The sequence below is a fragment of the Python bivittatus genome, unplaced genomic scaffold (genome assembly GCF_059951505.1).
Source record: "Python bivittatus isolate LINGU-HERP-01145 unplaced genomic scaffold, Pbiv_v1 ctg000670_np1212, whole genome shotgun sequence".
Taxonomy (NCBI): Eukaryota; Metazoa; Chordata; class Lepidosauria; order Squamata; family Pythonidae; genus Python; species Python bivittatus.
The window spans coordinates 1,629,030-1,644,221 of NW_028277094.1; the positions used below are offsets into that span (position 1 = coordinate 1,629,030).

At 40.7% G+C, this 15,192-nt stretch overlaps 1 protein-coding gene across 6 annotated transcripts in view; it reads left to right on the forward strand.

Moving 5' to 3' along the window:
• The window catches only part of DACH2 (dachshund family transcription factor 2), a 284,826-nt gene that overhangs the window by 203,665 nt on the left and 65,969 nt on the right, over positions 1-15,192 (forward strand). For 2 of the 6 annotated variants that reach the window (XM_088151649.1, XM_088151651.1), the window contains 2 exons: positions 1,393-1,434; positions 13,882-14,037. The exons of 2 other annotated variants lie outside the window; for them this stretch is intronic. In XM_088151649.1, coding sequence (XP_088007775.1) covers positions 1,393-1,434; positions 13,882-14,037 — 198 coding nt within the window. The remainder of the gene's footprint in view (positions 1-1,392; positions 1,435-13,881; positions 14,038-15,192) is intronic. 2 more of the 6 variants (XM_088151650.1, XM_088151652.1) reach the window with 1 other exon arrangement.

The window sequence follows — 15,192 nt, forward strand, 5'->3', positions numbered from 1 at the left end:
CTTTCTTCCCAAAATGAAGAGCTCGGGGAAGTGAGCGTTTGTCATTATGTTTAATTTGCGCATACCTCACCATTGGAAAGGCCAAGGGAGCTGGGCCGAGAACACAGCTGTACGGGCGCCTCGACTAATTGCCTCTCCATCCTCAACCTCATTTATCTTCATTTCTTCCCAATTATGCCACATTATCAATAGTCTCTGTTGCATCCGAGTCTTAATCCCCTTTATTCAGGCAGCATTAGACAGTGGCAGATGACTTCTTGGAGGTAGTCAGAGTAAACAGCTAGGAAATGCCACCCCTGGCAGATGGCGATGCTTCGCGAGAAATGGGCAAAATGTTTGGAAACACGTTGTTGGGCAGTGGTATGAGGAGGCAAGCTGTCAATATTTTTATAAATGATCATCGAAGTGCGGCTTGCTTAATATCAATGGAGCACCCAGCCAAAATTAGTGAAGTTTGAAAACTGTTTCAAAGGATGTGTTGCTGTAGGCTGGGAAGCCTTTTTGAGAAGAGTATCAGGCTGAAGCCCACCTCTCTTGATTTGAAGCTAGTCCCTCACCCATATCAGACACATCGATTGCCTTCCCTTGTCTGGCCCCAGTTTTGCTTTTTGGAAAGACGCCTTTGGAAGTCCCTTGGAGTTCGTGATATCCTTTAGGCCCTCTTTGTTCTCTACATGAGGGATGAGAAGCTTTCTCTCTGTCAAGAGCTGCATCTATCTGCAAGCAAGTTCCTGGGCTGTGTTCAGTGGTAGGTGGGACTTAAAGGAGCAGTAGGTGGGGCTGGTCAAAAGTGGGCAGGGACAGCCATTTGGTTTCTTCCTGGCCTCCTCCTTTCCCCACCTTTCTCATTCTGAATTAGTCTCCTCTTGCCTTCCTTCCTTATATCCCTTCTTCCTTCCTCCTTTTCCCCTTGCAAGACAAGAACAGATTGAGCTTGAGTTGCTTGCTTGTAGAAGGCTGGTAAATTAGGTTGAAGGCTGCACGATATCTGTTGTCTAACCCATCTCTTCTCTATGCAGAGATTGGGTGAATATTCTCTGTAGTGCACGTACGTAATAAATGCTGGCATAAGGACACTCGGCTACCATCAAAGATTCCTCACACTAACCAAATTAGTGAGGTGAGTCCTAACTTACTGTGAATTGGCAGAATGCTAATGCATTTAGCCTGTTTCCTGGTTTGCTCTTCACACTAGATTGATAACTATATAAAGCAGAATTGGCTTTCTTTGTGTACAGTCAAGCCCCAGAATCCTGGGTTTTCTTTTTTTCCCCCCCAAACAAGATAACATTCGTAAGCTAGTAAGTCTTGGTACATTATCTTCACTTGTAAAGAGAGCAACAAGCTGAGATCCTGAGTTTACCTTAATTGGTGTAATATGAAATGTTTCAGGTTTGTTTTGCCAGATGCGCGAAGGAGAGGAACCAAGCAAGGGTGAGTTGCTTCATGTGTAATCATGCTTCATCTTTCATAAGTGACTTGCAAATGCTTGAGAAGCATGTTATCAATACTAGCAAGAAAAAAATGGCTTTATTTATGAGTTGATTAGGTTTATAGCCCATCTGTCCTCTAGGAGCTCCAAGTGATGTTCATAATGCTGCTTCTTCATTCTTCCCCCAACCAGCACCTGGTGATATAGGTCGGGTTGAGATATCCAAAGCAGTAGTGATCGGATGTGGTAAGAGGATGGAGAAAAGAGGTTCAGCCTGCTTGTCACATCTTTTCCCCACACTTTGGGAATGGAGGCATTTTTATTATATGAATAGGTGTGTTACAACCTGTATGAAGCTGAGCATACCTATTTTGTCCATATCTGGCAAAAAGGTGGCAGCTATCTCTGTATAAATTGGTGGTTTGCTACAAATTTTAGCAGTGCAGTCCTGGAGATCTGCAAAAAAAAAAAGGGGGGGCGGTTGATAGCCACATGTATCCCATAGCTTGTAGATTGCTGTTTCTAGATACTAAGCAAGGTAAATCAGTAGTAAAAGTCTAGGGTTCCCCCCCCCCTCCATTTCTGGTGGAAGAGCAGCGTTACAGGTCATTTCAGTTATCAGTCAACCGAGCCCTAATTTTTCTCACTTAAAGTTAGGATTGGTTTTCACAAAGTTGGAGAAAATCTGGGTGCTTCCCCCCTTATCTTTTTATTATACAATTATCAACAGATTACCACACCTAAGTTGTGACAGACATATTTTTTAAGTATGACTGACTGATGGACAGACTGGGAATTGCTGAATTAATGGGCATATTTCAAAGGCTTGGCAGGGCTGAGCTGTAATTACATCGGCTGAGCCACTTGATAACTTTTTGGAAGTAGACCAGCAGAAGGCCATCACTGGAGTTCTCCATTTTTAATATGTTAGCATAACCAGTTTTGTGGCTTACTCTGAATATGCAATATAGCATCCTGTTAGTGAATATGAAAACCGAATCATCAGATGCTGAAAGGCCTTTCGGTAGCTCATTCATTTTTCATTTTAGATGATAACAAGCCAGATTCTTGGGGGAATTTCTTCATCCAGCAGACTTCGAGTCATTTTTCCTCCCTCGCTTTTAAAACTGGATCCATTCTCTTGCTCTTCAAATGTTCAGGTGCATTTTAGGAAACCACCATAAGTTGCTCTTATTTTTCAGTTATAATCATTTATTGGAAATTCAGTCCCACTCTTTTGTAGTAAACACTTAAATTGCAACCTTTTCGCTTCCTGTATTTTTATTCAGGAAAATATAAAATTTTCCAGACAGACATGGAACATAAACCCATTATACAGTATATCGATCTGTATCTATCATCTATACCTATATTCTGATTTATTTTATTATTCTAGCTATTGAAGTTTCAGTCTGTGAAAAGAACTATTTCCTGTTTCCACATTTCCACTAACGATATTTTTTTCTGAAAGCTTCCCCAATGTCTTTATTTTTATTTTCTAGATATTTGTTGAAAAGTTTGGTGGTTGTTCTTTTACCTGCAGTTTCCTTTAATGAATTAAGTTTTGTTTTATGATGACCCTTAAACGATGTAGTTCACTGCTACAAGACATAGGATAGTCATCAACCTGGACATCTTTCAAAGACAACTTTATGAAGGACAAGGGTATTAATGGATCAGTGATGGTATGCTGGAGAGGACAGGAAGGAGATGCTACTGTCCTCATGTCCAACTTCAGGGCTTCCTGTGGAGAACAGAACTCTGGATTAAGATTGCTTTTGGTATGATCCCGTCAGCCTTACCAGGTAGGCCAGACAGGAAACACAACCAGATGAGCTAATTCTACTGCATTGTAAATAAACTAACAGAATCTTGAAAGTCTGAAAGTACAATCCACACCCCCCCCCATTGATTTTACCACCTGAGAAGCTAGGGAGTGTCTCTTCTGAGCCTCTTGCCCCACCCACTTTCCATCTGTGGGCTATGCTGTCTATTATCTGACCGTTCCCTAGGCAGCATCTCTTTGCCCCACCTCCCAAGGTCTTTCCCACATACCATTGCTTATTGAGCCAGGCTGGATAAGACTGAATGTGTGCTTTCCAAGGACTGGTATATAGTAAGCACACCCATGATGAACAGAGAGAAAGGATAAAGCAAGTTGATACTAGATTTCTGTACATGGATTCCTGAAAATCTGCATGCCAGACCCTTCCGTTTCCCAATTTTAATGCATGTATCTGCAGAGTTAGCTCACAATGACCAAATCCATTATGAATTTAGAACTGGAAGGATCATGTAAAGCAGGGTTCATAATTGCCAGGAATCAATGTGCCCAGATAAGAGATAGCCGCTTTAGTACCCTCCAGATATTATGGACATTAATTCCATTATCCCAAGCCAACATGGCCATTGACATGGCATTGGGAGAGTTGTAGGCCAAAACAACTGGAGGGTACCAATTATCTCCCTCTGTTCTCTACTCCATGTATGTGAAGGTTCCTGCCATAATGTTTTCCATTAGCCTTCCCTGATGTAACTCCAGGAAATTTGTGGAATGTGAATCTGGTGATGTGATGAGGTCTTAGGAGCCTCCTCACAAATATACTGGAGTTGTTTGCCTTTGAACAACCTCGAGGCCACTAATAAGTTAAAACAAATGTAATAAAATGAGAATTACAACATCTCCAAAAGCAAAGCAGCTGTTAAAACAGTTGGGCATCTTCCAGCAGTAAAAATAAGTCAGTACAGCAACTTAAAAACAAATCAGTCTCAGTATTTTAAAACTATTCTTGGTCTCAAAGCTATCTAACAGAGGGCTGTTAAGAAGGAGACAAGGAGACCCTCTGGATTACAGCTAGACCTCCTAGATGGTTGAAGTCATAACAGTTCTGAAATACAGCCCTCTATTTTTGCATTCACAGTTCAGAAATGGGAGTTTTCCCATGACTAGCAATATATTTAAGCTCAGATTTGCTGGATTTATGAAATATAAAAATAATGCAAAGTTATGTACACTTGCTTTCTGCAGAATTTTTTTTAAAAATCTCTGCTGTGGAAGGAAAGGGAGGGAGGAAGGATACAAAACATTGTGTGTCTCTAAGATGTAACACACATATGCATGCACACACCAGCTTTTGAGAATTCACCATGCATGGACATCAAAGGTATTATTGCGTTCAACAAGGGAATTCAATTCTTTGCTCCCCCAGAAATGTATAGCCACAAATCAAATGTCAAACATAGATAGATGTAGTGGACAGCGTGAATTTCATTTAGAGAGACCTCGGCATTTTAGAAATAGATAGAATGAATCTGAAACCAAAGGAAAAAACAATGTCAACCGATTGAACTTGGATTAGTTTTTGAAACTTTTCATACCCGCCAAACATCTCAAACCATGAAACAAATCTACATGTTGCAGACTCTCCTTCCTTAGGAAGAGTCAGCTTTAAAAAATAAAATGCTACAACTAAAATCTAGAAGATGAACCCCTAATACTTTACCTAGAAATCCGTTTCTGAGAGACACCTTTCCAGTGCTGTGATGAGGTTGTCAAGATTACTGTCCCACCAGATACATCCCACCATAGCTGCCTGATGAAAAGTTTTACAATCAAATACGGTGCTTTTGTTTCTCAACGTAAATAGCAGTTGGCAGCCCCAGAGGAGATCATAAAAATAAAAAGAGTTGTTGCACAAGCCAATCTCAAATCAGGATCTCTTTTACTATCAGAAGATGGTAAAAGGTATAGGAACACCATTGCTTTATTCTCATTCCATTCTACCCCTCCACTTGCTGTAGAGGTGGACCCTCTTGGACATTCAGTGGATTGACCGAGAACTAACTATCATGGACTGTCCCGGGTTTCCTGGAATATTGAGGGATGGAAGACCAAAAAGGATGACAATTCCTATTTGGATTTATTCTGTACTTATGGCTTAATTCTGTTGCAGGAAATATGGCCACAGGCTGCGCAGGGCTTCGTTGCACAAAAAAAGAGGTCCCAGAAGTTGTGCTATAGAGGGCCTTTGAGGGCTGATCTCAGACAACATTGAGGCCACAAACATCCAGCTTAAATCTTGTGAGCTCTGGCATCAGTAATTAATTTGCCTGACCAAGAGCTTCCTTGCAGGCTGTTTTGCTTGACTAACACCCATTGGGGTAAATTGGAAAACTACCTCTTCAAACTCACTTGAGACCACCCAAAAGTGGCCACAGGCATGGCAGGTGATTTGAATGCCATCAGAAAAAGAAATATCATCAATCTATGAAAGACTGTTTAAACTAGACAACCCTCCTTGTACACAGGCAAATGTTGAAAGCAGGTCATGAGTACTCTCCCAAGTTGGCATCAAGTTGAGCATGCCCAATCATGAGGCACCCTTTTGCCAAAAAGCAAATGGGTGAAATTGCTACATATTCTCCTCTCTAATACTCCAAGATGCTTTATATATCTTTGTCTGGGCAAATGGGCACACTCTGAAACAAAGCCTTGGGTTTTTGGTGGGCCTGGAGCAGGCGGACCCTTTGCTGTGTTTTTGTAGCAGACACTTAAGAAAAATTAAAAGAACCTAAAATGTATAAAATGAAGGTAGTGGATTTAGCAAGCTGGTGCCCAGGGGCATACAAATTTCTGATTGAGAATTTGTCCCAGGTTTATGGCAGCTTTGGAGGGTGGGTAGGGAAGGACTCATCAGGTTGTCAACAGTGTTACAATTATCTGGTAGCCACCATGTTTTCCCCCCAGAATTCTCCACTTGACAAACTCCACTGAAATGAAGACCTTTCCAGTGCAATATCCTGTAAATAAGATCACAATAAGAGGAGTAATTTGGACAGCCCGAGGTCTTCCGTGGTTTCTCAACTCTTTGGCATTCCAGCCTGGAATTCTGATATCCATCCACATTTAATTGCTCCTTCTGTTTTGCATCTGACTGGCTTTTCACTAAAGAAGAAACCTTGGAATAATTCTGCAAGTAAATCTAGTAGGATAACCAATACAGTTGTAAGCATAAATTGTAAGCATAAGAAGCCATGATGATGTCAGAACCCAAACTCATGCATCATGACATCATTGCACAAATGATGCAGTTGTCTCCTTGCATCATCACCTCTAAGACAGGTACATAAGTCACATCAATGAGGCCATCGCACATCTATTGTCATTCGCCCTCCCTGTGGACCCCTGTGATTGTAAGAATAACTACAGCCCCTGACAACATTGTACATTAGATGTTCTTCTGCATATAGCCCACTTTGCATCTGTGTTAACGCTGGGGATTCAATAAACAGAATGGAAACTCTATGTCATAAATTGTTACAAAGGGAATTCTTTCCTCATATTAATTAAGAAGTTAATGTCCAGGGATTGGCTGGTTTAAGCTGTGTCATTGCTTGATAGAGGATTCAGGATTTGTAGATTAAGTTATTTTTAAAAATGTCAGAGAATGGCATTGAGGGACAAAAAGGAAAGTGACTAAGATCATTTGCCTACCTATGAACACAGTGATTTTGTTGAAAGATTTGGCTTCAGGTTCACAGGTCCACATGTATCGCTTAAGTATCACCGGATGACATACGTGTGAATGAACCAACAGTGATCAAACCAGACCTTTCATATAATAGAACTGAGAATGGCAAACCCAACCCTTGTCCCTGATTTATGAGTACTCGTTCGTTCTCCTGGGCAGAACATGGATATATTCAGAATGCTCCGTATACTGGCTGTACATGCACAACACATCTAAATTGAACTATTGAATTCACCCAACTCTAACCCTAACTACAAAAGCTGACTCTTGCAGACATACACTTTGCTAAACTATACATTCTCACTGTAAGCATAAATCTTACACATGCCGTCAAAAAATTATGATTGACATATCAACGTCATTAATAGTCAGCATTTATTATACTCCTATATAAAGGTTGTTTGTATCCTCCCTAAGTGGGCAGAACCTCGTGGTCCATCCCCTGTGCAGTTTAATTAACTTGGCTCAAGCCAATTGTGGGGTCTCCCCTTGTCAGCTGGGTTGTGGGGAATTTTCCCCTTCACTGGGTGTTCATAGTATGCTAAACCATACATTAAGCAAATGGGCTAGATTCTGCAACACAGTAAGCTATGGGGGGGAAAGTCACAAACAAGTTTAAAACTAAACAAACTTAGCATGCCAGGTGATGTAGCTACTGGGCCTTCAACCAACTGAGTAAGTGTTGGGCAAACACAGCTCCTGCTTGTATCACTTCAGGAACTTCTGAAAAATTCCAGGTCACACTGGGACACTGCCCCAGGAAAGTTCAGGAGGAGATTGCTTTTCATTCAGAAGTTGCCAAGTTTCTTCTCAAGTGTGACCAAGCAAGTCTGGAAAAATCCCTGCCTCCATCTGGAGACCAACTGCCAGTGAGGGTGAACAGATTAAATGGACCAGCAGTCCATGTTCTGCATGTTCTTAATGGTGTGTCTTAGCTGACTGGTGGCATAAGATTCTAACCTCCTGGTTCTTCATCAGTAGCTAGTAGTAGGCCAGGGCTCAAGTCCAATTTGTGTCTGTGCTAAGGTTCAGTTGCTGATCCCAATCCTGTATATTGTTGTTGCTGTCCCTGTATGTAGCATTAGATTATCTGGCAACCATTTGCACAGTGGCCCTATGGCTCTGCATGTTGTGGGTTCTCTGACAAAATGGTTGCCATGGAGCCTGCCATGATAGGCATAGCCTACTATGACATACCCATTTTCTACAAGGTGAACTAAAGAGGTGGTTTCCCACCATCCTTTCCAACCTTCCAGGAAGCTCTCCACCTTACCTTGGTCTTTGGGGGGAGGGGGGAACAGTTCAACAGTGGAAAAAATGACCACAGAGGCAGGGGTCTCCCTTTAATTGGATGTGGAGTCCTTGGTGCTCTCTGAGCTTGGTTGTTTGCTTGCCGGCGTTGCATTACCCAACTAGGTAATATCATCAGTGCTAGTGAGGGTAGGGTTTGCTCCCTGCTTATATCCTTGGTGGAGGTTGCCTACATGTAAATTTCTCCCATTTGTGTGCTTTCTAAAGTGTTTGATGCCTATATGTGGTTCCAGTAGAAGAGGATATCTGTAGCTCAGGGTTGAACTGTTGGAGTCCTTGGTGCTCCCTGAGCTTGGTTGTTTTCTTGCAGACGTTTCATTACCCAACTAGGTAACATCATCAGTGCTAGGGAGGGTGAGGTTTTCTCCCTGTTTATATACAGTAGCTTGCCCTGTCTGGGTTGGTGGGGATGTGGTTTTCTCCTTGGTAGTTCCTTGATTAGGGTATTGGATGTATTAATTGGATGTATTCTAGCAGAAGCTAGGCAGCCATTTGTCTGAGAGGCTTGGATTTGGATTCCTGCACAGAACATGGGGTGGTATTGATTGTCTCAAAGGATCCTTCCAGCTCTAGGATTCTGTGAAATACAGTAGGTACTATCTCGGTTCTCTAAAACATAATGCCTTGTTTTCCTTCCCTAGCATCTATCATACAGACATTCTCTGGACTGTATCCAGGTATGGATCATCATCTTAATTTACACATTGCATCCGCTGTTTAGTAAATGATGCAGACCTGTAGTGGTGTTAATTATGATTTTAAAAAAACAAGTCAGGTTTTTTTCTCTCTCTCTTCTATCAGCCATAGAAACTGATTCATCTTGCCTGTGTCAAACAGGCAAATGTTTCAGCACCAAGTTTGTCTTGATCATGAATCTGTTTATAACATTTGGGTTCCTTTGCAGCCCTTTGTAGACATTAAGATTGAGAAGAATATGGCAATTTTGTTATACACATTGGGAAATTATCCTGCGCAGTCCCTTACCTTGGTGTGTTTAGCTGCCAGATATAAAGGAGGGTTCCTAAAAATGCTACCTGTGTTTGGACCTTCCAACGTTGCTACTCAAAATCCCAATGCTAGGATCACACATTAGGATATTTGGAATCAGGCCATTTTCCATAACCTTTTCATCTGCCTTCAGTAACCTATTTGTATCTCTTAAAAGACATTCCAGTAACTTCTTTAATCCATTCATCATATTTGTTGTCTTCCCCCAACTTTGCCAACCCTGATCACATTTTCTAGTATGTCAACTGCATGCCCAAGCATATATGAGTGTCTGCTAGTTGATCATTACCTGTGGGGAATGATCAGCCTTTATTTGATCCAAGACTGATTAGTTATCCTTGCAGACCATGATACTCTTCGCATTTCCAAAAATTGTAATTTGAAGGCATCTATCTGCTTTCTTTCACACATTCTCAATATTCACTTTCCACAGTTGTACAATACCAGTGTAAAGACCATTGCCTTAACTTTCTGATCTTGTTTAATTGGAATTTAATTGTCTTTGTTATTGCCTTCCTTGGTAGGATTGGTTTCCCAATATTCTCTTTATATTTGAGCTAGAGGGGGGAAAAAACACCATTTAACACAAAATTATGTTTGTCTCCCTACTATTTAACACTCATATTTAATACCCAGCTGGTTTACTTTCCATTTTTTCTTTAATTCTAAGCTCTTCTAAGTCTTTTTATTTTCAACTAGCAAAGGGGTATCATCTGCCTATCTGAAAGGGTTAATGTTTCAGCCTCCCCTTTTGATTCCAACTGTCATCTTCTCCAGTGCTGCCATTTTTATAAAATATTTGCTGCATAAGATAAAAGGATGCTAGGAAAATACGTGAGTGTAAATAATTTGTTTAGACATTATGCTTGAATGTAGCTTTTCTCTTTCCATAATACTGCTGAAAGATCTTTTGCCCAAAGGCCAAACCTTGTAATATGTGAGCAGGGAGAAATATTTATGCTCTTTGCCCACCCAAGAAAAGTTTTAAGAACTGACAGATAAATAAGATTAATAAAATGCAATGTGGATGAATCTCTTGAGCTCTCAGTTTGCTTCTGACACTTCCAACTTCAGTGGAAGAGATTGAAAAGTTTGGTCACAGACCAGAGCACATTTTCCCATTTATTTACTTATATAGTGAAGGGCAGCGATAAGGCACCCTACTGTGTGTTGGCTATGAGTACAGCATCTAGCCAACATTTTTTAGATAGATGATATAATTACAAAACAAAATGTTGGTGTCAAATAACCATGATACCATTTTGTTAAAGGACCTTTTGGAAACCAGAATTAATGGGTAGATGGAAAGTGTTTTATGTGTTGAAGACTCCTTGCCATCTTTCTGCTGAAGCCGGTACACACACACACACCAAGTGGTTTATGGCATTTTCACTTTGTAAACAATATTAAAGCAATCCATTAAAATTGAGACCCATTAAAGCAGCAAAGCGGAAGGGAAGTTATAACTAAAGAGTACAAAGTACACACTGTGGGGCATTCTTGGGCACTGCTGAGTGCCACACAGTAAGAAAAGGTTTTAAAAAATGATCAGAATCAAAATCCAAACCAGCGATATCAATCTTCTGGTAGGCATGGTCACCAAACTTTTCTACAAGTCAGTGCTGGTTCTGCTTCTGATAGGAATCTCAGTGCTATGCTGGATTTTGCATTTATGCTTGACTGTGTTTTACCTACAAATATTGCTACTATTCACACTCAGTGTAGAACTATCATTTTTTTAAAATAAAGTATAACAAACGTAAGAAAAATACAGACGGAACAAGAACAATTGAGTTAGAACAAGTATGCCACACACACACACACACACACAGTACTTCCCCCCCCAAGGATTTACACTTGAAGATGCAACTTTAAAAAACTTGGGGCAATGCATCTAGACCTGTGTTTACCAACCTCAGCAATTTCTAGGTGTGTGGACTTCAAATTCCAGAATTCCACAGCCACCATGGCCATTGATGAGAATTCTGGGAGTTGAAGTTGCCATGGTTGGGAAACTCGTCTAGATATTGCACTGTGTGAAGCAGTCATCTCCTAAGATGTCTTTCTTATTTGGAGAGTATTTTTATTGAAATGAAAGCCCCCCCCCAAAAAAATTGGAAAACATAGGGGGAATTGAACTGCTAAAGATGATAAGCTTTCAGATTCCAGCAAGCTATCTTCTACTTTTTCAAAGCTGCTTGGTATGTAGTGGCTCATTATAGATCTATATTCTGGAATGCTGTCATTTCTAGAATATATATCTAGAGACGAAGTCTGAGTTGTACCCCATTCCAGTCAATATGGATTTGAGGTCGTCCCTGTAAAGTGTGTCAAATTTATGATGACCAGCTGACACAAATACAGCCGTACAATTGAACTCCACTGTAATTATGCCACATTATATTAGAACATATGATATAATTTAACTTGGCATAAACACATCTTTCTTTGCCCATGCAAAGCTCATCGTTTTTGCAAATTACACATTTGCACTAGTAAAGATAATTCATAGCTTGGCTGTACGCATAAAAATGATGGAGCATTTTCTTTTTTGCTCAGTCATTGATCTTTCAGATTTTACTGTTTGATAACATGAATCACATTTATTAGCCAAGTGCTCATCGTAAAGAATGTAGAATGCTTCTGTGCTGTTATCTTCAATTAAGATACATTTTTCCCCCTGCCACCGTCCCGTACATGTCAATGAAGTATTATGGATTCTAATTGGAAATCAAGTTAATGAATTCCTGGCATTGTCAATAATCCAGACAGACTCTCCGAACCATACCTCCCTTTTACCAATTCATAAAATAATGGAATCATTTTATTGAATAGAGGGGGTGGAAAGAGGGAAAGACATTCCATATAGCAGAAATCTCCTTTGAGTGTTTTGGTCTATATGTAAAAAAATTGGCATAGGGTTTAGAGTGCAGATAAGGTTAAGTGGAGTTTAGTTTTTATCTATTTTTACATCAGGAGGAGAGACTTATGAAAGTTGGCCAGGTTCAAAGGGGAGAATGAATTTTCTTACTGGATGTATGTAAATCAAATCCATCTTTATAATGGTCATAGGCCAACATAAGGATGTCAGTAAGATTATATATTTCGCGTGCATATAGATATTGGTGGAGTTAACACATTGCATCAAACTTTAAAAAGATTTATTTTTCTTTGGCTTAGGGTACACTGCAGATCCATTCATGGTGATATATAAACCATGATTCAGCATTTAGTCTGTTCTGAAAGCCCAGCCAGGTGTAGCTTAATGCAGTTCAGCCATGGCTTATTGTAACTTGTAATGCTAGAGAGGCCTTGTGATAGAAAATGTATCCAACCAACTGTATTAGATGAAAGAAGATGACTTAGGTCTGTTATCATCTGCATTTTACCTGCAGCCCACCCCCACCAAAAAGTCTACATACTGTGCCTGGCTTATTGAAAGTTTGCTAAGAAATTCTGAATTGTCTAATGTATAGAAGATGCTTTATGTCAACAGCACTCATGCACTTATTTTCATGGTTCTCTGTTGAGAAATCAATGTCCCCCAGTTGGGGGGCACCCTTTTCTGCTTCCTGCTCAGAGAATTGCAGATTCTGTTGAATTCCCATGCTCTAAACAACACAGCAGGCTCTTTTCACTCAATTAGGAGGTTTGCAAATTAATTACAGTTGAAAGGGATTGCAAACCAGGGCTCCTGATTAAACATCTCTAGGATTCATGTATATACTGTGGCTACCTGTTTAGACTCAGATTGTTCCTTTGGCTGGACACATGGTGACCCGGGACATGGACAGGTGCTTTCTCCCACTTTTCATCCTTTTTTTTTTTTTCATCTCTTGAGATTTATTAAAAGGAAGAAAGCTAGAATTCATGGAATATGACTCACCTTTAGGTGTCCTTCTGCTTGTTTACTTCCTAATCCGGGTGGGAATGTGTACACCTGCCCAAGAATTATGATCTGCCAAGGGACCTCTCCTCTACATCCCATAATTGGAATCAGTGGATTATGTAGATTTGTGATAAAGAGTCTTTTTGGCTATGGTACCTAATTGTGGGTTGTCATCCTCCCCGAGGCCATGCTGACAGCAGTGTTGGCTTCATTTAAGTATCTATTCTCCCACATTTTGGAGTATCTGAGACAGTACGTTTACATGGACATTATTCTCATGTAGGTTGTTTTTAATGATTTTCCATTTGTGTTTTATTTTGGTTAATTGCCTTGTTTTATCAATGATATCCTACACCAGGCTTCTCCAAAGTGGTCAGTATCGACCCCCAAGGGTCAATGGGACTATCCATTATTGTTATTGTTATTATTATCATTCGTAGTACTAAAAGTCATATTTATTAAATTATTTTCATATAATAAATGTTTGGGGGTCAATGAACAATCTGAAACTTCATGAAGGGCTTGATGAGCTGAAGAGTTTGGGGACCCCTGAAATCTGTTTTGGGGTAGGTCATCAGTATTTTAATAAAAAAAAATAAGTAAGGGAAACGGTCTGATGATTCTGTTCAGGGAGAGGGGAAATAATTAGGGAAAAGCCCAGCCATCTTTAAAAGGGGGGGGAAATCAATGTTCTGTATGCTGTTTTTTAGGTGGAAGTGAATCCTCATGGGATAAAGAGAAGCTCCAGTCTCCAATCCCGACAGGATCTCATCACGGAATTAGCCACGCAGCACTGTCAGGACAGCCCAATTTGGCAACCACTCATCCACTTAGTCCTCTGCAACAAAACCATCTGCTCACAAACAGTACGTATGCTAGCACAAAAATCCCAGTGCTGTGTCGTGTTTGGAAACATCCCAGGGCCAGCCCTGACATCAAGCGGAGGGAGACGGTGTCTCTAGCGGCCATTTCTGAGTTCCTTTCACTGCCAGGAAAAGGAAGAGGGGCGTATGGAATTCTGCTATGTGCCCAAATAACTTGAGTACTATATATTTTCACCTGTTGGGGCAGGCTGTACCATTTGTTGCCCCTCCTTAAACAGAATATGAGAGGAAAGCTGCAAATATGAATGGGTGGCATGTGTCCTTCCACACTTTCCCTGTGAAAGTATGGGTTGGTAATCGGTGGCTTCTAGAAGACCTGATGAATATTAATGGAGGTGGTCTATTTGGAAATATGAGGTGGCCAAGCTCCTTTCTAAACATGACCTCCCCCCCCCCAATTATATTGTTCATGGAAGACTCCAGGCACTGCTGAGAAGGGACTCGAGGTCACAGTTTGCTTAGCACCTGGTTTGGGAAGTGTGGGTCACATCCGCTTATCTCAGGATTCACTAAGATTGTCTGAAGCATCTCTCGGGTAGCTATCCTTACCCTGGTTAACATTGATTCATGTTGAACATTTGGAGGGGGGGAGCTTACCATGTTTTGTTAATGCAGCCCATTTGGTTATTTCAGAACTATTTGGTAGTTAATGTATTGTGCTAACCCAACAAATTGGTTAATTTAGAAACCAGTGAAGCATGTTGCATTAATGGAGCTGCTGAGATGTTGGCATTCAACAGGGATTTCCTCCAGTGATGTCATAATCTCTGTGGGACAATGAGGTCATTTAAGGCCTGTCATTTCAATCCCATTTTTTTCTTTTGTGTTGTAGTGTTAGATCTAGAGCTAGGAGCTGTGGTGTCTCTCCCTATCCTCCATCTTCCATCCTCCCCCTACATTTAAGGTTGGAATTTGGGGGGGGGGGGAGTTGTGCAATATGCCAGTTCCCTTCTTGCATCTTTTAGTGTCACCTACACTGGGCTGTGAAAATTTGGTGAAAATCGGTGCAATATTTTGCCATCAACCTCAGCTGGATATGAATAGTGCCCGTTACCTCCTTGTTGTGTCTGTGTTTGCCGACAAGAAATGGAAGATCAAAATCACTTCTAATGGAATATCCAGTTGTTTATAAAATTG